Source organism: Cynocephalus volans, chromosome 8 (genome assembly GCF_027409185.1).
Source record: "Cynocephalus volans isolate mCynVol1 chromosome 8, mCynVol1.pri, whole genome shotgun sequence".
Taxonomy (NCBI): Eukaryota; Metazoa; Chordata; class Mammalia; order Dermoptera; family Cynocephalidae; genus Cynocephalus; species Cynocephalus volans.
Window position 1 is genome coordinate 128,384,360 of NC_084467.1, and position 24,176 is coordinate 128,408,535.

The 24,176-nt window shown below is 43.0% G+C and overlaps 1 protein-coding gene across 13 annotated transcripts in view; it reads left to right on the top strand.

The window, feature by feature from the left end:
* The window catches only part of PRRC2C (proline rich coiled-coil 2C), an 89,918-nt gene extending 87,604 nt beyond the window's left edge, over positions 1-2,314 (top strand). For 9 of the 13 annotated variants that reach the window (XM_063103826.1, XM_063103834.1, XM_063103829.1 and 6 more), the window contains one exon: positions 378-2,314. In XM_063103826.1, the coding sequence (XP_062959896.1) occupies positions 378-635 (258 nt within the window). In that variant the 3' untranslated portion in view covers positions 636-2,314. The remainder of the gene's footprint in view (positions 1-377) is intronic. The other 4 variants (XM_063103833.1, XM_063103837.1, XM_063103838.1 and 1 more) reach the window with 3 other exon arrangements.
* Positions 2,315-24,176: the final 21,862 nt, after the last annotated feature.

Here is a 24,176-nt window from a genome sequence, read left to right on the forward strand (position 1 = left end):
GTGTTACATGTATGTTTTCAGATTTGCAAGCAGGCACCCTAAGTAAAATTTGATATTAGTAAGCTTTGTTCCAGAAAAGATACAAACCAGCAGCAATTTATATTTTATTATTATATAAGAGGGCAGACTTGGAAAAGGTGGTGGGAGGTGGTACTATTGTTTCAAATGTTTTTTTTTAAAATCACATGGAATGTTTTCAAAGATAGGAAGATATCTATGCATTAAAAGCTGAAAAATCAATGAGGTACTTTTGGCTTGAGCCAAACAAACATGGGGGGAAACCGATTTGTGATTGGTAAAAGAATTTGAACTGAGATTGATTTGACAGGCTTTCATAATGCTGCGGCATTTTCAGTTGTTGTTTCTCATTTTTTAAGGCAAAGCAGAGAGCAGAGGTTCTTCAGTCCACGCAACGGTTCTTCTCTGAACAGCAACAGAGCAAACAGATAGGAGGCAAAGCCCAGAAAGTGGACAATGATTCAAGTAAACCTCCTGAAACACTGACCGACCCTTCTGGTGTCTGTCAGGAAAAAGTAGAAGAAAAGCCACCCCCTGCACCCACCATAGCCACCAAACCTGTTAGAACTGGACCAATCAAACCTCAGGCGATCAAAACTGAAGAAACAAAATCTTAAAGGCTGTGGTTTATTGCAGGGGATCGGGGTAGGAGGGAGGGGAAACAGGGACGGTGAAGTCAGATAATGCCATCAGCCAAAGGAATAAAATGGTCTGTGACATTATCCTGTCCAGAGCTTGGAGATGCACAAGGAACATAGGAGCAATTTATATTGACACACAGCTGCTGCACCAGTAAAAATGAGGCTTTGCAAGCTTGCACCTACTTTATAACATGCACTCTGTTGATGCCGTGCATCTTCAGTCAGGCTCTATATACAAATACGTGCACACATTCCTTGAGTGCATATAATTTAGACCTAAAAATCACTTGGTAAGGTGAAACACCAGAAATATGAGGAAAGTAACACTGCAGAGAAATAGCTCAGCCTGAACAATGTGGTGGTTCCAGCTAATACATCAGATGTGGTTTCTTTGCTCCCTTATGTTCTTTGGATATGGTTATGGCATTCGTAGGCTTGGAAGTGAAGAACTGAAGATAACTGGTGCTGGATAGAGGAGCCTTATTTTTTATTATGGCAGCTTGCTATTTTTGTAACATGGTGATTGAGTTGAACACAATCAAAGTACAGTAGTAACTGATCTCCCCTTCTTCCCGGATGAGTGAGCAGATAATTAAATATTGATGTCAGCATCTTTGAACATATCCAAGTGAGCAATGCTTGGCTACTGCTTCTGTTTGAAATGATGCTGTGTTTTGGTTGTGGTCTGGAGATTTGAAGCGCTACTTGGCATCTCCTTTCTTCCATGGAGTTCTCACCATTCAAACATGACAGATTGGGTAAAATACTAGTTAGGTTGAGTCTTGCTTGCCTCCACTTGATCATCTTTGTATAAATCCAATGGCCTTTTTTTTTTCTTTTTTCTTTTTTCTTTTTTTTTTTTTTTTTAACGGTTTTTAGCTGATGTTCATAAAGAGCAGTGAGTACCTGGAACGGTGCTGCTAATGGAAGGAAATCCTGTCTAAGAAGGTGCATTTCTTTACAGAGCTGTGTCGAGATCCTTTGGGCCCTCTGCTGGAAAAGTAGAATCAAGTCTCAAATAATGCCTTTTTAATTGTATCCTCTAGTATTATAGATGTAGGACAGTACTGTATCATACCTCTGTGAATGTAAAATATCTTGTACCTGCTTTATGATACGTAGTAGTGACCGTGCTTTATCAGAGCTGTTTTTAATGATGTTATTCTAGAGTGTTTACTTTCCAGATGATGATTGAGAAGCTAATAAAAAAAAACGGTGCCAGGTACCACAACAGTAATAGAACTTTGCTGTTTTCTGGGGTTTTGTTTTTTACCTTTCCCCCCACTTTTTTTTTTAATGGAGTGTGCTGGATGTCTCTAATTTTGTTCAGATGACTGCAGAACTTGGAAAAGCTGTTGCTGCTATTGATGCATAACATACTGCTATTATTGGTCTTTTTATATAAATATATATATACATATATATATAATTTGAATTTTTGGAAACTTTAGCTGTGCTGTCAACTTTGGAAAAAGTATCCCAGTTTACCTTGTTGAGTTGGCATTGTACAGAAATTAACAGCCATATTGGTCTAGAAACGTTAAACTTAATTTTTTTTCCATTTGTACAGGGGTAACGCACTGTATTAAATATGTAAGGTCTTATCTACATGGGTTTGATTACAGAAACTAATAAAGTATTCTCTAAATAATGAATTTTGGAGCTTCTAATCCATTCTTAAAATCTGAAGGAAGGTCTGTCATGTACCAAAATAGTACATTATGCTCTAGGAATAACTTATAATCCAGAGACTTGATTTCTGACTTTCAAAAACTCTATATTTAATCAAAGTAAGTATTGTCATGAAGGGTGATAGTCATGGCTCCCGTTGGAAAGGTAAACCAAACTCATATTGAAAACAGTCTGGCAAGGAGGAAGAGAGAAGTAACCTTGTTGACGCAAAGTGCTGAATATAGAAAAGAGTTTCACAATTCTTCTGGACAGAAATTGAAGGACCAAAAATAGATCTTGGTATTATTTAAATTTGTATTTTTCGTGTTTTTGTTAGCACATTCATAGGTATTATCACCTGCTCAGGAAGACTGTAGGGCATTTGTTTTATTGTTTACTCAATTTGTAAAGTACTAAGGGACTGTAATTGCTTATCCTAAAATCCTATGTCCAAAATACCTGGCTTCCAGATCCAGCTTTAGAAAAACTAGCCATTCAGTCACTAATGACATATGTGCCTTCTTTATTCATGGATACTGTGATTCTTACAGTACTCAAAATACTCAAGTAATAGTAAGCCCTGCCTTGATCGAAGCTTTTCAGTCTAAGGTTTTTCTCAAAATGTGCTCTAAAGTAAAAGCTGTGGTTTGTTGCAAGGGATTGTGGGAAAGGGTGTGATGGATAAGGCTGGGAATGCAAACCTACACCAGAGCTAAAGTCACCACTTCACATATTTGCCTTCCTACCAAGTCACTTCCATTGCCAGTATTTTTTAATATTCTATCCTTAAGTTTAATTCTCCTAAATTGTAGGACCCTAAGGGGTGACCACTATACAGCTTGAATTATCTCCACTTGGAAGCCACCAGGTGTGTGCTGCTCAGTTGGTGGCATTAACTTACAACACCACTAATACTTTGAGCTCTTTGTTAGGATCTACAATGAAAAAAATAGCAACAAAAGCAAAAGTAAGATATTTGTATAAGTGTTTCCACAGTTTGGTCAGGCAAATCTTGTCTCTGCCTTCTCTGACATATGACAGGACAACCAAAAGATGTTGCAGTTAATAGTTGACAGTAGATTTGGTCACATAAACTTCTGAACGTTCTCTGCCCCTTGAGCTACTCTGAAAAATAGAGGTGTGGGGGAGTCTTGGTCTTTGTCTTTAGTTAATAACAAATTATGTTTGTGATAAAAGAGTGATTGGGGGAGTAGGGTTGGCAAATGAGAGAAAGGTATATGAGGGTACTTCAAAAAGTTCTTGGAAAAATAGAATTAGATAATAGGAGTCTTTCCTTGAACTTTTTGAAGTATGTTTATACTTTGAAGTCCTTTAATTTAACTGTTTTCACAATGCAGATTACAGAATCAGAAGTTCCAGCAGACTCTTGGCTGGAGGCAAGATATAGAAGGTAGAATGAGAATGTATCATAGATTAGAAAGAGTTAAAAGACTGTCAGAACCTAAATGTATTTTGGTATATCTTTTCTAACAGGTCACCAGTAATTTTTCATGCTGCCATCACAGTATATTTATTTCATAGCTTCTTAGTATTTTCTGTATTCACTTCATGTTCCTTTGCAATATTTTTCTACCCGGCGGAATAATATAAAAGATTTTTTTTAATGCATCTTACTTTGACAGACTTATTTTTAGGTGCTTTAAGAAATTTCAGCCATAAAATTGTTACTTGTGAAATGAAAGAACAGGACAATGATGTCTTAATGTTACACTGGCCCACCTTAGCATTTGCATGTAGCTTTTAAGGTACCAAACAGAAATGTTTCCTTGGCCCCTTTCCTTCCTCGTGTGCTGGTCTTCATTCATAGCCTCAGGTATAGGGCTAAGTCTGCTTTTGGAGCTCAATGCAGTGGCTCCATATGATTTTCCTGAAATATCCAGAAGACAATGGCAACAGACTTCAAGCCGGAGTGCTTTTGATTTTCAGCATTGGGGGGGGGGGTATAATGAATAAAAGCTAATTTCTATGGTAGGGTGAACCTGACATGTTGTCACTGGATTCCTAAAAAGCCCTCAGATCTTTCTGGACTGATGGCTAGTCAGTTAAAGTAGAAAATCCAAAAGTAGGGATACCATAATTGCTTGACTTTAGATGTACATTTATTTTCCATCCAGTCTTGATGAAGGGCTATGCCATTTCTTTGGGATGTCTGCTAACTAGAGTCTTATGTATGCATCACTTATAGTTTTCAATTTTGTCTTAAAGCAATCTTAGAATTCCTTTGAATTTTTTCAGACACACTTTTTCAGTTATCTAGTTTCTCCATACCTAATTTGACAGTTTTTTAGTGAAAATTATAGAAATCAAAAAATACGGACTACTGCCTACTAGCTAGGGACATCAGTCAGGACGTGTGTTACCTAGCAGGTGGTTACAGTTCGGTTAAGAGCCACTAATTTACTCCATATTCCCATGTAACAATTTTTTTTTTTCAATTTCCCTGGACAGAAAGGAATAATGAGCTATAGGAAAAGGAAAACTTAGCTAGATAGTTTAAGCAAGAGATGAGGCTCTGGTATAGGCAGAGGAGTTAAGTATTAACTGTGTGTCAGGTGCCAGAAATGTAGAAGACAGTTTTTTTTGTTTAACACAGTCACAGACGGGAGAGGGTGGAGATGGAGGCAGGATTTGGTTCAGACAGTCTGATTCTCGAGCACAGGTTCTCAGCTACACTGCTATGGATGCCCTGGGCTTAAAGTAACCAAGTGAATAACCTAAGAAAAATCTCTCAACCTCTATATGTCTCAGTTTCCCAGCTCTAAAGTGGAGATGATACTTTTTAACAGGGTTTTGATGATTAAACAAAATAAAGTTTCTTAGAAATATACAGCGTCTGGTAGGTTGCAATAAGATTACTTAATTGCATTGTTAAATATACATAGCGCAGTCTAAACTAGCATCTGTGCTCTTCAGAAAGCTGGAATTTACTAGAGTTATAAGTCCTGTAAATATGACATTAAAGTCAGCATTTCTCTTTCCCACTTCAGATTATACTGAGGGGTCCTAGGTTCCAGAGATGTCTCACCATAAAAAAAAAGCAACATTGGTGGATAACTTTAGGCCCTCATTCCACTTTATGTATTGAAGTACTACATAAGATTTAACTTCAAAAAAATGGTTCTCTAAAAAAAACTTTAAGACCATTGACACCCTTTCCTATTCCATGGTGTTAATGCCGTTTCATTCTAAAGTGCTGGCATATGCCCAACTTCAGCTCTGGATTGTCCCCTGCCATTCTAATATCTGCACATCTCTGGTAGTTCTTGGGCTCTTCTCTTATATAGGTTATGGATAGTATGATATCCCTCAACTCCAAATAGTAATTATTCATTTGTTCAGCAATTACCATATTTGCCTTAGGTCAGGTTCCACAGGAAACAGTGCAAAAAGAGATGTGTACAGGAAGTTTAATGGGGCCTGCCTTTGAGATAACTCCAACACTTTGGTATGGGCAAAAATTTTGTGGAGAAGACTTCTAAAGCGCAGGCAACAAAAGCAAAAATAGACATACGGGATTACATCAAACTAAAAGGCTTCTGCACAGCAAGACAACAGTGAAGAGGCAACCAGAAGAATGGGAGAAAATATTTGCAAACTTGCAATAAGGAAGGGATCAATATCTAGAATACATAGGGAACTTAACAGCAAGAAAAAATCCAATTTAAAAATGGGCAAGGGACCTGAATAGACATTTCTCAAAAGAGGACTTACAGGTATATGAAAAAAATGTTCAGCATCACTAATCCGGGAAACCCAAATCAAAACCGCAACGAAATACCATCTTGCCCCGGTTAGAATAGCTATTATCAAAAAGACAAATGCTGGCAAGGATGCAAAGAAAAGAGAACTCATACACTGTTGATAGGAATGTAAGTTGGTACAGCCATTACGTAAAACTGTATGGAGGCTGCTCAAAAAACCAGAAATAGAACTACCCTATGATCCAGCAATCGCACTGCTGGGTATTTATCCAAAGGAATAGAACTAGCTTACCAAAGATATCTGCACCCTCATGTTTGTTGCAGCACTGTTTACAATAGCCAGATATGGAATCAACCTAGGTGTCCATCCACAGATACATGGATAAAGAAAATGTGGTATATATACACAATGGAATATTACTCAGCCATGAAAGAGAATGAATTCCTGTCATTTGTGGCAATGTGGATGAGCCTGGAAGACATGATGTTAAATAAGTCAGGCACAGAAAGGTAAATACCACATGTTCTCACGTATGTGGGAGCTTAAAAAAAAAAAGTTGAACTTTTAGAAGTAGAGAGAATTGTTACTAGAGGCTGGGAAAGGGAGGGGGAGGGGGGATAGTGAGAGGTTGGTTAATGGACACAAAATTGCAGCTAGATTAACTCACGTGGTTAGAGCATGGTGTAACACCCAAGGTCAAGGGTTTGGAACCCCATACCGGCCAGCCGACAAAAAAAAAATACAGCTAGATAGGAAAATCATTTCTAGTGGTGTACAGTAGTGCTAGGCATCTATAATTAATAATTTATTGTATGTTCTCAAATGTCTAGAACAGAAGAGCTCAAATATTCTCATCACAAAAAAAATGATATACTTTTGTGATGATGAATACGCTAACCCTGATTGGACCATCACACATTGTATGCATGTATTGAAATACAACTCTGCACCTGATAAATATGTACAATGTTAAAAAATAAATTCCTTTTTAAAAATAGGATCACATTCCAAGGTTAAAAATAAATTAAAAAGGCCACACTCAAGGAGCAGCGATTGCATAAAGATGTAAATATCAGGAGGCAGAGATCATTGAGGGTCGTCTTAGAGGCTGCCTACCACACCATCTTTGCATGGTGTCATCTCCAAGTTGGCACCTCAGTTGTATCTTCAAAAGGCCATTCCACTGTGCTATCAGGCTGGCAGCTTCTAGGTGATACAAAATGTGAGGACCCCTGGATCCCATGGTTATGCGCCTACTGCCACATGTCCTTTATTGTAATGTGGGTTCCTTGGTCCAATGAAATGTTATGCAGGATCCCATGAGGGTAATGTTCTGCAATGTTCTCTGACAGTGGTGCTAGCTGAAGTCCTGCCCTGTTCAATGTAGAATAACACTATATATGGGTTATTCTATTTAATCTATATAGGAATTCTAGTCATCGAGTGGTTGGATGGTCATTCCAGGCCCCTGACCGACCATCCATACAACTGCCATTGTCGCGAGTTTGTATATATTCTTGCCTTGGGCAACTTCTCTTTCCACATGAAGAACAAATGCTTTGCCTGGAACTGCCCACTGGGACAATTTTCCCTTGTCATTAATATTTGGGGCCACCCATGGGAAGAGCTGCAGTGTAGCAGCTATCCCCTTCTGGCTTGCACCTACATACTGAATTAACAGACCAAACATGAGTTTCTTTCCTTCTCTTTGGGCTGATTATAAGAGACCCCTTGGGCAAACATAGGTGTGAGTTGAGGGAGAGGTGCTGGTGCAATATTAGTGTCTGGGCCACCTGCTTGTGCCCTCAGGCCCTACTTATACACACTTCTGGATGTATCACTTCCATTGTATGACAGAGGGCTGCTGGGCCTGCTCAGACTTACGGTTTTGAGGATCTAACCATTCAAGATGGGCTGTTCTGGCCATTTGGTCACTTCATGTCCCAAGGTCAGGTGCTCTTTCTCCAGAAAACCTTGTATAAAACTCCATGTACTTGCACTGTAATTCTCCTACTGCAGCCTGCCACAAAACGTCTTTTTCCATCACCAAAACTTCTAATACCATGGGGTCTTCTGGTTAGTACTGACCAAGTGGCTGTGGGGCCACTTGTCTGAGTGCCTGGACATGCAGGGTCCTTTCCCGCTCTAATACCTGCTCAAAGTTGGCAGACTTTCGTGTCACTCAGTATATGAGTCAGAGCAGTACTTCTAAGTATGGGATGTGCTACCTCAGAATTCAGAGGTCTGCCAGCCTTTGGGCTTCCTTAGTGTTGGGAGGTCTGAGGTGCAATATCTTGTCCTTTAATTTAGAGTAGATGGAACATCATGCCCCAGACCTCAGGTTCCCTAAAAACTTCATTGATGGGTAGACCCGCACTCACCTGTTCTAACAAATATATTACTTCTGGCTCAGAAGCTGCAATTAGGGCTACAAGTTGGTTGAATTTTCAGTAGTCTTCTGTCTGTTTTTTGTTGCGGGCAAAGAAGTAAATGAAATGGGGAATATTACGGGAACCACTAACCTTTCACCCTTTCGGTTTCTGAGGGTGGCACCAGTCAGAGGTATTCCCACCCGCCACATGATATTTGATTTACTACACTGATTAGCAGGAGGCAGTTTCAAAGATGTTTACTCAGCAACTTAGCATTTTCCTCTATAATTGCTCCTACCTCAGGCCGAGGACCACTGTGGAAGCACTGTTACCTTCAGTGGGTTCTGGGTCCAGACTGAGCCAGAGATGTGACTTTTTATTGAGGTGGCTGCCCTCAGTCCATTACTGATCTCTTTTGAGTGTAGTGTCTGAGCAACACTTGCTGACTGTTCATCATTCCTGGGAATTCTGAGCTCTGTTAACCACCTCTCCAGTTCTTGTCAGGAGTGTGGGCAGTGTCAACCCCCAACTGCCACTCTAATCTTGCTGCTAATTATAGTAATCTTATCCACTTTGTTCCCGATCGTTTAGTACTGCCACCTGATCTCTATTATTTTAGTATCCTATTATGCCCGCTGTTACACGTGAGGCCAGTTCTAATTAAAGCATCTTCCACTGTCAGCCCTTGGCTACAGAGGACAACCACCTGTGAGCTACCCAACGATGCTGCAGTCCTTTTCAGCAGTACATACCTTGTCCTTTTGGTGAAGGGAGTATCCTCCAGGCTCTCCCATACGACATCCACAATTGGTGGGTTTTCTGCTTTTACACAGTATATCCAGTCTAGAATGCTCATTTCTCTGAGCCTTTTGTTCTCTTCTTCCACAATCTATTCAAGAATTTCTCCTTCACTCAATGTGGCCCATGCCTTACTCCTGGCTTCCAAGAACCATCATAGCAGCACGTGATCACCGTCTCCCAGGGTCCTTGCTGAGGAATTAAAACATGTATCACGGGAGAGTGTTCTCATAAGCCCCCCTGTTTCCAGCATTCTCAGGATCTAGTCCCATACAAGTATACTGGCCCCAGCTGGTACGTGTTAAGCCCTGCAGTGAGTGTGGCAGACGAAAACCCATCTCTTTTTTATATTTAAATGGAGTAATCAAGGAAGGCATCACTGTGCAGACGGTATTAAGCAAAGACTTCAAGGAAGAGAGGAGAAAAGCTATGCAGATATTTGGGCAAAGAATATTCCAGGCAGAGGCAACAGCAAATGCAGAAACCTGGCTTGAAGAGGCAGTGTCTCTGAGTGTTCAAAGAGCAGTGAGAAAGCCAGGTGGTTAGAGAAGAGTGGGGGGAAAGGGGGAGTGTGACAGGAGTTGAGAGATCAGAGTAATGGGGGTGAGAGGAGAAGGCAGATTGTATTGGGCTTGGAAGGCCAAAGTTTTGGGCTTTTACTCTGACTGAAGTGGAGAGTTTGGAGCAGAGGTGAAACATGACATGACATATTTTTAAAAGATCACTCTGCATTTTGAGAATAGACTTGAGGGGGCACGAGGGTGAGAGCAGGGGGACTGGAGAAGAGGCTTTTGTAATGATCCATGACAAAGATTATGGTGAGTTGGGCCAAGTTGGTAACAGTGGAGGTGATGAGAAGTGGCTGAATTCTGAGTATAATTTGAAGAGTAGAGCTGGTAATCTATCTGCTGATGGATTAAATGTGGTTTTTGTTTTGTTTTGTTTTGTTTTGACCAGTAAGGGGATCGCAACCCTCGGCAAGGTGTTGACTGCACCGCGCTCAGCCAGTGAGCGCACCGGCCATCCCTATATAGGAACCGAACCCGCAGCCTCTGCGCTACCAGCGCCGCACTCTCCAGAGTGAGCCACGGGGCCGGCCCTAAATGTGGTTTTGAGAGAGAAAGAGAAAGACAAAGATAACTTTTAGATTTGGGGCTCAAGCATCTGAAAGGATGGGCTTGCCATTAACAGAAATAAGGAGAACAGCTGGTGGAACATGTTTGATGAAGCTGATCAGGAGTTCGGTCTTGGACATGTTGAGTTTGTTTATTAAATGAAGATGTCAAGTAGGCAGCTGCTGTGTTATAAGTCTGGAGTTCAGGGGAGAGAGCGGGGTGGAGTTCAGGGGAGAGAGCGGGGCTGGAGAGACAGACAAATGGATGGATGTCATCATCCAGCAGGGATGGTATTAACATAATGAGACTAGATGAGATGATGAGTGTAGAGAATAGAAGAGATTCAAGGACTGAGACTGGGATGCTCTGATATTACGAGTGTAGGAAATTGAGAAGAAACAAGCAAAGGGGACTGAGAAAGAGTAACCAGTGGGCTTGAAGCAGAGGACAGCGTGGTGTCATGGAAGTCAATGAATAAAATGTTTCAAGGAGGAGGGAGCTGTCTACCATTTCAAATGCTGCTGATAGCCAAATGAGATGAGCAATGTTTTGGTAAATCATGTTTGCAGTGGATATGATAGAAAATGGAGGAAAGGAATTGAAGATGGTGAATACAGACAGCTTTTTCATGCAATGTTTGTTCATTTTGTGGTGGGGAATAGTGGGGTCAAGAGAAGATTTTAAGATGAGAGAAACAACGTTTGTACACTGACGGGAAAGATCCAGTAGAGAGGGGAGAACTGCTGCAATGAAGACCTTGAGCAGATGAGAGTGAGTGGGATTTAGTGCCCACTGGAAGGATTGGCCTCTGAAGAGTGCCCGTAGTTCATTCAGAGTCCTGGGAAAGGAGACAAGGAATATGGGCACAAAAGCAGGAAGGTGGGTAGATGTTGTGAGTGTGGAAGTTCTCTTATGATTGTTTCAATTTTCATCAGCTAGGAATGAGAATTGGGGAGCCGTGTTGAAGGTTTGAGGAGAGATGAGGTGTCTAGGCTTAGGATAAGCACCCACTTCAAGCTGCAGTCGTCAATTTAAAGTGAGACCAGTCATCAAGGTTGTATGTTTTTCTCTTGCCACATACAAGCTGCATGGTACAGGCATCAAGTAGGCAGACAGGAGACTGTAACTTGGGTTGGCACTCAGCCACGCTAGTTCTGAAACCCAAGAGTGGGCCAAGGGAGCTGAGACTCTACTTGAGGAACTCATAGTTCATGTTAGTGCTAATTGTCCTGTTATCTCAACCATGCATATATGTCTATGACAAATTACATTGGCCTTATACACTTTGCAGAGATTGAGAATAACTGAATCACATTTATGGTAGAGTGCTAGAGCCATAAATGTTTGCTGTTGTAGGGATGACAAGACAGTATAGTCCTTAGATGTGCCTTTGGCTTTCCAGTTCACTCTTCTGTGAGGCCCAGTAGGGTCACTCATCCTGTTCATCAAAGAGGATCCCTGTCTCCTTGTTTGCCATAAGTATCCTCCCAAAAAGCCCCTATCACTTGAGGTATCCTCAGTCTACTTTCCAAGAAACTAAGAGAATCTAACAGAAGTTTTCTTGCCCCGGACTTCCAGTCAAGATGGTAGAATAGATAGTCCCCAGTGTCACTCTCTCCCACAAATCAACCAATTTACAACTATAAAAAAAGCAACGACAGCCAAGCTGGGGCTGCTAGAGCTCAGGGGAAGATGAAGAGAAACCTATGGAATTCATGAAGGTGGGAGAAGCCACAGTGAGAGAAAGAAAAAACGGCTCTGACCATTTTGAGCCCCGGCCACGTCCATGCTGGAGCTGCTGAGTGAACAGAGCAGGAGCTGGCAAAAAGCCACAGCTGTGCCCTTCAGATGAAGTTGCTTGGAGATGGCAGGGGAGAAGAGGGCCTATTCATAGCAAGACCTCTAACAGGGCTCCTGTGGACCCACATAAGAGCAAGGAGCCACAACAACTGAAAAAAAGAAGCCACTCAGAGGCAAGGGACCAGTGCATGGCCCATCCCATGGGAAGTGTTTGCAGCATGGGCAGTGGGAAAGATGGGCCCACCAGGAGAACACTGGGGCACAGCAAGGACAGCTGAGCTGCCCCCCAATCAGCATAGGACCACTCAGAGGAGACTGTTCAGGAACATAGAATTGCATGGGGTGCAGTTTGATGAAAAGACTCAGGCCCACACCAGAGTTTCTACACAACCCAGGTTCATTGGATTTCACTAGACCCGGAAGTACCTATAAAGTCAACCATTAAAACCTGAGCTGCACAAAAAGCCTTCCCTAGGGAATCAGCAGCAAAGCAGCAATTTAGCTCAACCACAGAGCTCAAGTACTAGTCCCTACAGGAAGTTCCCCCATTTTAGAAGTACGCAAAGGACAACAAATTAGTTCCAGCACAGAGTTTAAGTGGTGGGAACAGCAAATAATCCAACATAGAACTGAAAGAAAAAACAAAGTACCTGCAACGAGAGACAAAACTAGTAAAGGTCTCATTTCACCAAAGAACACCTAAAACACCTAGATGGACCGGAAGTCCCCTGGGCTACCAAGCCAGAAAGAGGGAAATGCCAGGGGCCTCAGCAATGCCCCCCAACACCTGCAACCAGTCCTGAGGGTGGGGGACCAAGGCCTCAGCCACACACCCCCAACACACACAACCACCCCAGCAATGACCACCAAGCTGCCACAGGAAGCACCCTTGGCTCTCCTGAGCCAGGGCAGTAGGGGTCCTTGGGCCTTGGCCATGCCCCCCCCAAAACCCACAGCCAGCCCGGCAATGACCACCAAGCTGATGCAGGAAGCACCCTGGGCTCTCCTGAGCTGGGGTGGTGGGGGACCAAGGGCCTCAGTCACAACTTCCTAACACATGCAACAAGCGCAGGGATGACCACCAAGCTGCAACAAGAAGGGCCCCAGGATCCTAAGCTGGGGTGGTGGGGGGCGAGGGCTTTTGTCACACCCACCTGACATCTGCACCCAGCTCAACAATGACCAAACCACCACTGGAAGACCCCTGGTCTCCCTTGTGGGAATGAGGGGGGTGCCACAGGCCTCAATCCTTTTCCCCTCTCCGCCTCCCTCCCAACTGCTCTGCAACAGCATCCTAAAATGTAAAAAAATAATAAAATTACATTTGCTTAAAAAAAAAGTTTTCTTGCCCTTATTTAGAAATTAATAACATTATATTTTATAGTTGAATATTTCTATGTTTCTAAAGTATACATGTTTCTGTTTTATTTTACCCACATATGTATTTTGTAAGTGAAGAAATGTGGTTGTTAAATTTTATGGACTTTGGTGTCAAGTAGACCATATTTTGAATCCAAGCTTTAATACCTATTATCTCTCACAAGTAGCAGATTTCTTCTATTGTGGCTTCATGATCATCCATGTAAAGAAATACAGACTCTCTTACTGACCAACTGCTCTATTACCAGGGCCTCTCCTTACAGGAAATGTGAACTTCATGTTTCCATGTCAGGATTCAGGAACATGTCTTAGATAAATATGGCATATCCTCCAGGGTGGCTAGCATAGGAAGTAATGAGTTTTCCTGCTTTGTAGTGTTGTTAACCACTTTAGATGTATCTGCACTACAACTCCTTGAGGGTTCCTATCTAAACCTCAGACTTTGCTCTCCAAAGCAATTGAACCAAAACAGCAGCAAATACACAGAAAACAGACCATTTTAAGAAATGAGTACCGTCACTGTGTCTCTTCTGAAATTGACATACAAGAATTGTTTCTGATATATTTAAGCACAATGCAAAACTTTGCCTATACAGTACTTCTAAAACCCTTTATAATTTAGAGACTTTGGGAATCATATGGCTGAAGGAAACAGATGAGAACACAATGCTTCTGAAGATTCTGATTCAATTTAATTGTTAGGCCCCCACTAAGAGCTCAACACTGGCAAGTCCTGAGATAGGAAGAAAGGAAAAAATAGGGCTTCTGCTTTCAAGATGTATAGAATCGGGTTTGGAAGGACAAGGCAATATAATCGGGTTTGGAAGGACCATATAATTCATGGTATTATATGAGGGGATATAACTGTCTATCTATCTACATATATTCACACATACACATACAAGGAGCCTTCACAAAGCTCATGTAAGGATTTATATTACCTTTTATTAACTCCATTTTTCCACAAACATTTTGAAGTAACCCTCATACATACATACACATATATTCATATTTATTTTGGACCTATGTGGATATATGTAAACATGCATTAAAACATTGGGGGGTGGGCCGAGCCCGTGGTGCACTCAGGAGAGTGCGGCGCTGGGAGTGCAGCGACGCTCCCGCCGCGGGTTCGGATCCTATATAGGACTGGCCGGTGCACTCACTGGCTGAGTACGGGTCACGAAAAAGACAAAAAAAAAAACATAGGGGGGAAAAAGGGATTTTTGCAAATATTTTCTCAATGCTCACAACTGCCCTAGGAGAAAGACAGTATTACTCCTCTTTTACAGATAAGAATACTAATGATCATAGAGGTTAAATTACTTGCCCAACATCACTCAGCTCAAAAGTGGTAGGTGTGCAATCAACTCTTAATTTCAAAGCCAAAGCACCTGCCACCTCAACAGAACTGCTGGGAATTATCAGGAAGGGCATGATCAATGATTGTGATGGTTCTGGGAGGAGAGGCATACAGGAATTCTCTTTTTAAAATGTCAATAGGTATTAGGTCAAGATGTCATGGTTACCAGCATCTAAGCCCACACTTCCTGTTCCCCAAGTGACAGAAAGCCCTTCCCCTGCTCTGCACCTGAGACTCATCTTCTCCCTGAGATGTCTGTGGGATTTCTCAAGGCCATGTCTGCAGGAATAATTGGAGTCAGCTGCTGCTTTATAAGGGTGCAAATCAATCCCATTAACTCAAGTTCCTAAGTAAGACTGACTACAGGAGTATAAAAGAGCAAAAGGGAGGAGATTGATGTTGGTGGTCATTTTTTGGCCTTTTCCTTCTCTGAGGAGGTGGAGTAGCTGCTATGTGGGTACGGAGGGTGTAATAAGAACATCTCTTAGCAAAACCGTGAGTGAAAGTGTGGAAGAGGTTATGCACTAAGCTGATCTGGGATTTAAAGGTAAGGCACTTGGGCATCCTCAAAAGAATGAACTTTTCCTTTCACAAGATAAGGCTGGTGAGCTCAGGCCACTGCAATTCATTCTCTAAGAATGGCCCAGTATCCAGAAATGGGGATATATTTCCTCTTCCTTTGGAGATGGCTTGGCAGGAGGCAGAACTTGAGGGCTGCTTGGCTCTGGAGTGGAGAGAGCAGAGTCTTTGATAGACCTAGGTTCAAATTCTAGCTCTGTGCCTCTAAGGAAGCTGCCTAATTTCTCTGCTGCTCAGTTGTCCCACTGGTTGGATAAGGACCATAAAATGTACCTTGTAGAGTTACTGTGCTTATCAAATAACATAATGGGACATCCCAAGGTGGCCAGCACTAAATGAGTGGCCACTATTATTTGTGCTAATATCAACCTTCAGTGTCTATGCCACAGGTATCTCTGGACAGGTAGCCTGGCTACAAACCGCAGCTCATCTGTGTGCCTTTCCTATTCTTTAGAAGGTAAGAACTCAGGGAAGAAAGCTTTGCATGTATCAGTGGTGCCAAATAGCCCTTTGAGGAAAGGTCCCATTAGGGGGGAAGCAGCCTAGCAAGGGTGGGTTCATCTCTCTGAGCCCTAGTCTCCCCATGGCATGATCAGAATAATCATGCCTGCCCTATCTAAATGGCGGGCCAGTGAGGACTTTGCTGTTCCCCCGCCCACTCCCAGCAGCAGGTATTTGAAGAAATATCTGCCTCTTGACCAAGGCAGAGGAGGGTGGGGAGGGCGGCCAGGCTGTGGGGAGGACCCACTGAGATTATGGCAGCAAAAGTACTCTGCAAATCATGCCCCGTGGACCGAGTTGAAGGATTTCCCTGACACCTGAGGCATGTTTGCTGGTGCTTTTGTCTTAGAATCACAGGTACAGTGAATCTAAATTCCTCGATTCCTCTGAGTGCAAACCATGGCTCAGAAGAGCCTTGCAGACAATGGCATTAACCTCCCCTACAGAGACCTAGCCTCTGAGGTGACCAGGCGCAGAGTCACCATGACTATGAGGTACCCGAAAGCTTTCCTCTGGCTTGCTTCTGGGGTTGGGATGAAGCATGACTGCTGAGACACTGCAGGAGGCACTGGTTTGTGTAAACGTATTCCTCCACTGCTGCCAGGCACATTGCATGGATAAGAAAACCTCTTTGTCACCCATTGTGGGGAACAGACCTTTCTTACACGGGCCTTCAAGAGGTGACGATACTCATTTGTGTATGTCCACTGTGGGTGGTGGGATGAACTTCACACCCGTGGCTCTTACTGAGGGGTGAGGATCGCTTTGAAACTTTGATAATGTGGAGGAAGCTGTGGTGTAGCCACTCAGTGTAAAAAGCATGGCTTTACGGATGAAGTCTGGGGACAGCCTGGACTTCCTGACGCTCATCTTCATTCCCAGTTAGACTGGAAGCTCCCTGCAGGCAAGGACTGTGTCTCCTTTACCACTAGGTACCTGGTGCCCAGGACTGTGCTAGTGGACAATGAGTAAATGAGTGAGCCCCAGAGCCCTTAAAAAGAGGAGACCTTACCCAGCTCACTCAGCCCAAAGGAGCGGGGTTTGCTTGTGATAGCAAAGTAGGGAGCTGCCGGTGCTGCACGTTTCAATCCCAAAAGGCCTCAACTGCCTGAGACCTTCCCGCATCGTAGGGTTAGCAGGTAAAATACAGAAAGCCCAGTTAAATTTGAATTTTAGATAGTTTCTTTAAAGTGTAAGATATCAATGCAATATTCGTGACATACTGTACTAAAATTTAGTGGTTGTTTTTTCTAAAATTCAAATTTAATTGGGTACCCTGTATTTCTGTTTGCGACCCTGTATTTCTATTTGCTACCGATGGCCACTGTGTGGATGCCCTCTCCTCTCTCATCTGAAATACCCAGATCTAGTGGGGTGCCCAATGCTCCCCATTAAGGTGGATAAAGAAAATCTTGGGACTCCAATTTATATTAAAACGGAACTCTATTGAAATTGCTGTGTTAGGAGCTCACGTGTAGGTTCTGACCCCTTCTTGGTGGAAGGATGGGGGGAAAGGCTGGAGGAAGTTTCTGGGGGCTTCTCCAATCACCTTCAGCAATGCCACCCTGTTGTAGTCTATTTGGGTTAGTTAAATGGATTTACAAGTTATATTATCTAGTCTTGATAAATATAACCCTCAAAAAGAGACAAGTGGCCTAAAAAATTCTGCCAAGTAAATGTTGAACTAATTCCAATACAGTACTGTAAATATGAACAAACAGAACTGGCAGAGCTGATGGCTTGAGCTCTTTGTCAGGTACATTATAAGCTTAAAAATAATGATCTTACTCAATCTAAGTTGGCCAAAAAATGTCAAAATTACTGTTTTGAAATATGGACTCTGCCCATGATATGGCCTTCCATCCAATATTATTTAGTGCCTCTCAGTTTACTAGGATGTAAAATATTTGTGAATTGATAAAAGTTACATAGTTTGTTAGTTAACGTATGTACAGGTGTTTAAACCTTTACTGGTGGGATGCACGGCCCACTTGACTCCACTGGTTCAGACCATGAAGGTGGGCATGTGTCCAAGAGGCTGTCCTCTAATAGTCCACCCAAGAAGGAAGACATGGCACAATCCGGGGGCCTCTCCTGGCCACTAAACAACCCCCTCTCCATCACCCCACATCCCCTCAGCAGCATTCAGGATCGGCTGTCATTGGGAGATGGCAGCAGGGAAATTGTGGCCAGATCCACATCTGAGTTTAGATTCCAGCTCTGTCTTTTACTAGCCACTTGACCTGGGTAAATCATCTTCTGTCTCAGCTTCCTCTGCTGAAAGGCTTATTGGGTGTGGCCAAGAATATCCTTGCAGTTTCTAGTGTCTAGCTAATTTTCAGTCCTTGGAACATAGTAAAGTGTTCAGGAAACAGTTAAATCTGAATCTGTGATAGCTTGCGAGGCTAGTCCTATTCCCTTGTAGGCAGGGTTTGCCCAGCCCTGAGTAGGATGGGAAAGCCTGGGTTTACTTCAGCAGAAGGGGAGGAGAACCTTGCAGGCTGGGGGCCAGTTAGGCAGAAAAGAGATGCAAAGTGAGCTTAAGGCCGGACTGGCCTTGAGAATAGCTGGAATACAATGAAACGTGGAGACAGACTGCCCCAGGCTGACATGTGCGGGGAGCTGGCCGGTAGGGGGTGGAGAGAGCCAATTGCTGAGAAGACCTCCTGCTCTGATCCCAAGAGACCCTCCAGGGAGGGGAAAGGGGAGGAGGAGGAAGCCCCAGCTGCATGGGTTCCACGGGACCAGTGAAGAAGTCAAGTTCACTCTGAGAAAAGCTGACATACAATGAAAGTATAAATAGAGTATATCTCCTTTTTGCAAGGTGATAGCTCTGTAAGTGTGGATAGAGGAGTCTAGAAAGATCTTCTCCAAAATATTAAGTGGTTCTCTTTTGGTGCTAGCATCTGGAGTGTTCCTTCTGTCTTCTCTCTTAAAAGTCCTATCCTTATTCAAATAACATTTAGCTGTGCCTTTGCTCCTAGAGAAGAAGCTGGAGAGAGGCTCTCGCGTTCGGAGTTGGACCAAGCCCTTCCTCCCAGCACCGCCCACCTCACGGTACCCCCTGCACCCCCTCCCTCTCCAGCCGAGGATCCCGCGGTCTCCTGCACATGTAAAACTTAAGTGATTTTGAAGTAGACTCTTACATAAAACTCCAGAAGACAGTTTTAGAGACATCCTTGGGATTGTCTTTGAAGGCTGTCTTGGAAGATCTTTGTGCTTTCCTATTTTTCTTCTAGAACCACTGCTGAGCATTAATGCACTAATACACTTGAGAGATTTTTGGTTTTTCAATTTTCTGATATGATATGTATATGTATTGATCTTTAATTTATGCTATACTGTAAAACACTTACTGTAGTCAATTGTATTTGAATTAAAAAAAAATGTATCAGGCCTCACTGCTTGTTACTAAATCTGAATCAGTGAAAAGTCCAGGCCTCTGTGACTTTAAATATTTGAGATCCAGAAAACCCTGAGGTAGTTATTTGGATTTTTGAAACTTGGCCTGAGAAACTACAGTTTTGTGGCTCTTACACTAGTTTAACTGAGCTGAATCTCCATGCCCTGTGCGGGTGCAAGGGTGGTTGAGTCTTACACTTACTGACATTTACAAAGTTTGCTTCTAAAAGATTGAAGTGATTTTTTTTCAAACTCTCAAACAGAAAACTCTACCCTGAAGGGCAGCCAAATGTGGAGAGACTTAGTTGGAGAAAAAGTATATTGCTTGGGTCCTCCGCTCCAGCCTCTTGACAGGCCCTCGAAGCACCCCTATGGACTTCTAGGACTCTTCTGAATGGTTTGAAAGCATCAAAAATGTGATAATTTGGATATGCATGGGGAAATGTCCTCACATGCCATCTTTTATATCATCTGCTTCTTCATAGAGTCCTTGTGGATGTTCTCCCTCCAGACCTGCCCTTGGAAATGTGCTCTGGTCCTGCTCCCCACACCATCAGTGGGTTTTGTTGTTGGAAGTCAGGTTCCTTACCTGTGGTCTTCTGTGTCAGCGGGGGCGGGGGTGCATGCCCTGAGCACCTGGCAATGCCAGCGGGGAGCTCATCTTACACTCGCCTCATCCTCAGTCGGATGAGGAAACAGACCTGCACTGCCCAGCAGGATAGCCACTAGCCCCGCGAGGCTATGTAACTTTAAACTCACTAAGACTAAATAAAATAAAAAATTTAGTTCCTCAGTTTCACTAGCCATGTTTCAAGTGCTCAGTAGCCACATGAGGCTGTGTCTACCCTATTGGTAGAACATGATATCATTAGAGAAATTTCTCCTAGTGATGGAATAGTATTAAGTGATGTGTTCAAGGTCAAAGCCAGTTTAGAATCAAATCAAGGAGGGGAAAAGGTGGGAAGATTAAGTCTTGTGTTATTTTATTTCCAGTTTTTTTTTCTGAGCAAATTCCAGGATCACTTTTTTAATTTTTAAAATCATTTTTTTAATTGAGACAAATTTTAATTGAATTTTTTAAACTGAAAATAGTTATACATATTTGGGAGTACAGGTGTACATATAATGTGTGATGATCAAATCAGCGTATCTGTCACCTCAAACATGGGTTATTTGTGTTGGAAACATTGAAAATTCTCTTCTAGCTATTTAAAAATATATGAGTTAATTAGTCACCCTACAGTGCTATAGAACATTAAAACTTATTAGCTATAATTTTTCCTTAACGAACCTCTCACTATCTTCCCCCTCCCAACCTTTTCCAGTCCCTATTAACAAATGGCCAAAAAGTATAGGAAAAAATGTTCAACATCACTAATCATCAGGGAAATGCAAATCAATACCACAATGAGATATCTTACTCCAGTTAGAATGGCTACTATCAAAAAGACAACAAATGCTGGCAAGGATGCAGAGGAAAGGGAACTCTTACACACTGCTGGTGAGACTGTGAACTAGTACAGCCATTATGGAAAACAGTATGGAGGCTGCCTTAAATTAAGTATCCCATCAAAACTCGACCCCCACTTTGACAGTGTTAAGAGGGTGGAAAATCCTATTATGGTCATTGAAAGGTGGGGCCTTGAAGAGGTGATTAGATTGTAGGACTATGTCATAGTGAATGGATTAAAAATGTTGGTCATGGGTCGTCACTGGAGGGCTCTAAAAGGAGAGTGCATGAGGACCTTGCTCTCTGTGTTCCACCATTTTTGCAGTGTGATACTTTGCCATCACTGTCACCACCACCAAGGCTGTCACCAGCTGTGTTCCCTGAACTTTGGACTTCCTAGTCTCAGAAACTGTGAGCAATAAATTGTTTTCTTTATAAACTACCCAGTTCTGTGTATGTTGTTATAAGCAACAGAAATGGACTAATATGGAGGCCTCTCAAAAAACTTCAAATAAAACTACCTTATGACCCAGCAATCCCACTACTGGGTATATATCCAAAGCAAACGAAATCAGTATTTCAAAGGGATACCCGCCTTCCCATGTTTATGGCAGCATTATTCACAATGGCCGAAATATGGAATCACCTAAGAGTCCATCAGCAGATGATTGGATGAAGAAAATTTGAGGTGTATACAGTGGAATATGGCATGATGTTCTTTCTGTTTGTTCAACAAATATTGAGTACCTACTATGTGAGCCAGGTACTGTTCTAAGGCTATATCGTTGTATAAAACAATCAATCCCTGCCCCTATGGACTTTATGTTCCAGTGGAAGAAGACTAACAAAAAATATACACAATTTTAAAAAATTATACATCAGGAGGTGATAAGTATAATGGAAAAGAAATTTTAGAATAATAAAACAGGGTAAGGGAGATTAGAAATGCCCGAGAAAGTGGCAGGTTGGTGGCAATTTTAATTAGGGTGGTCTGGGTAGGGCTCATTAGGAAGGTGATATTTGAGCAAAGCCCTGAAGCCAGTGACGGAGTTAGGTGTGTGGACATCTGGAGAGGAGCAAAGGGCCAGTGTAAAGGTTTGTAGGCAACAGTGTGCCTGGTGTACTTGAGGGAGAGCAGGGAGGTCAGTCAGCTGGGCTTGGCTGGAGCAGAGTGAATCGGGACATTAGGAGACGGTGAAGTCACAGTGGTGGAGGGAGGAGGTAGATCCTGTGGGGCTTTGTAAAGACTCTGACTTTGACTTTGAGATGGGAAGCCATGAAGGTTTTCAGAGAAAGAGAGGCGTGACCTGGCTTGCACTTTGATTGGATTGTTCTGGCTGCTGTGTTGAGAACAGGCTGTGTGGGTGGAGGGAACTGAAGCAGTGCAGACGCTGTCGTAGGAATCCAGGAACAAGACGATTGATGGTCATGTGGACCAGGAGCAGTTGGGGGGATGAGAGATGTGGTCGGATTCTGGATCTATGTGTCTGGAGATGAAATCAACAGAAGTTGCTGGTGGATTGGATATGGCTATGAGAGAGCGGGGTAAGGATGACTCCAAGAGTTTTGTCCTGAGCAACTGGAGAGATGAAGTCTCCATCAGATACAGGAAGAACAGATTAGATGTGTCTGCGGGTGGGGTGGGTGGAGAAACTCCGAAGTTCAGTCCTTGCTGTCTTGATAGACCTAACAGATGTCTAAATGGAGATGGCAAGTGGGCACGTAAATACGTAAATCTAGAGTTCAGGAGTAATGGCTGGGCTGGAGATGTGAATTTAGGGGATCGTCGGCATGGAGATGGTATTTAAAGCCCTGGTACTAGATGAGATTACCAGAGGAATGAGTAGATAAAGAAGAGACCCTAAACTGAGCCCTGAGGTACCTCGAGCTTAAGAGATTGGGGCTAAAAGGAGGAACAAGCACAAGAATTGGGGAAGGAGCAGTCAACGATGCAGGAGTCGTCTAATGTCCTGGAAGCTTAGCAGAGAGAGAGTTTCCTTCTTCCCTCTCTTCCTTCTTTCTTCTCCCTGTTCTTTCATCTGAAAGCCAGAAGCAGTAGCTGTTGGGGAGAAAGAAACAGAGCCCTGAGCGGGGCTGTGCAGATGGGATGGGCTCGCCTGCGTGTGAGCTGTGACGCTCACCTCGTCACCCAGGGTGTCTCCTCGCCTTTCACTTCCCATGCAAATGACTGGCAGCTAAAGGGGCACAGTAGAGCGAATGAGCTCATGCATTCTGACTTCTGGGTTTTCAGTGGGGGACAGTGATAATACTCAGTAGTTAAGGACTGAAGTGTGTCCCTCACCCCAAATTCATATGGTGAAGTCCTAATCCAAGTACTTTAGAAAGGTGACTATCTTTGGAGATAGGGCCTTTAAGGGGGTGATTAAGTTAAAATGAGGTCTTTAGATTGACTGTTGTCTTTATAAGACTCCAGGAGAGACAAACCCTGCTGACACCTTGATCTTGGACTTCCAGCCAATAGAATTTTTAGAAAATAGATTGTTGTTGTTTAAGCCACCCTGTCTGTGGTATTTGCTTTGGCAGCCTGAACATACTAATACACTGGTGCAGAGATGTTTTGAAATTATCTCCCTACTCACTCGTGACATGTGTAGCCTTGATGAGGATTGACTCTCAGGGGAAAAGTCAAATTCTTGGCTTTGCTTTCCAAAGTGTAGTCTTTAGAACTCAGGGTAGGACAAATTATCTTTAAAGCCAAGACTTTGACATCTAAGAGCTGGTTCTCTTGGAAATCCAAAGTCTGAGTCCTGGTCCCATGAACAATATAACCCGAGTAGGTAACAGATGAAGGGCTGGACTGTCCTTTTCATGCCTGCAATCTGAATAAGGTGTGGAGAAGCAAGAAAACTTCCGAGAGAGAAAGAGACCTTAGGTTCTGGAGAGTTCCTGACAGGACTTCATATACCAGATAAGTTGGAGCATGTGGAAGCAGCAGAGACATTTGCTTATTTCCAGGTAAAGCCTATGTAGGTGGCAAACCTCCAGGAGGAGTGGCCTCACATCAGCAGGGGCAGAAGACAAAAGGGAACCTGTGTCCCAAGGTGCAGCCGGCTCCTGAAATGTCCCCATATCTCTGGTGGGACATACAACAGGCTAGAAAAAAGCAACATGCTTGATGCATCTGACCATCAGAATTTGGAGGACACCAGACCTGGAACTGAATACGGAGGCGTGGATGTCAACCCCAAGTGCCAGAATCTGCTGGTGGCTAAACCCAGGTGTAAGAGACTCTGCCTGGATTCTTGATCTTCAGTGTCAGAGTCCTCCTTACCTCAAGCACAGATGTCACCTTGAAGAGAAGGGGGGCAGGAAACACATGAACTGACTGCCAACACACTGATG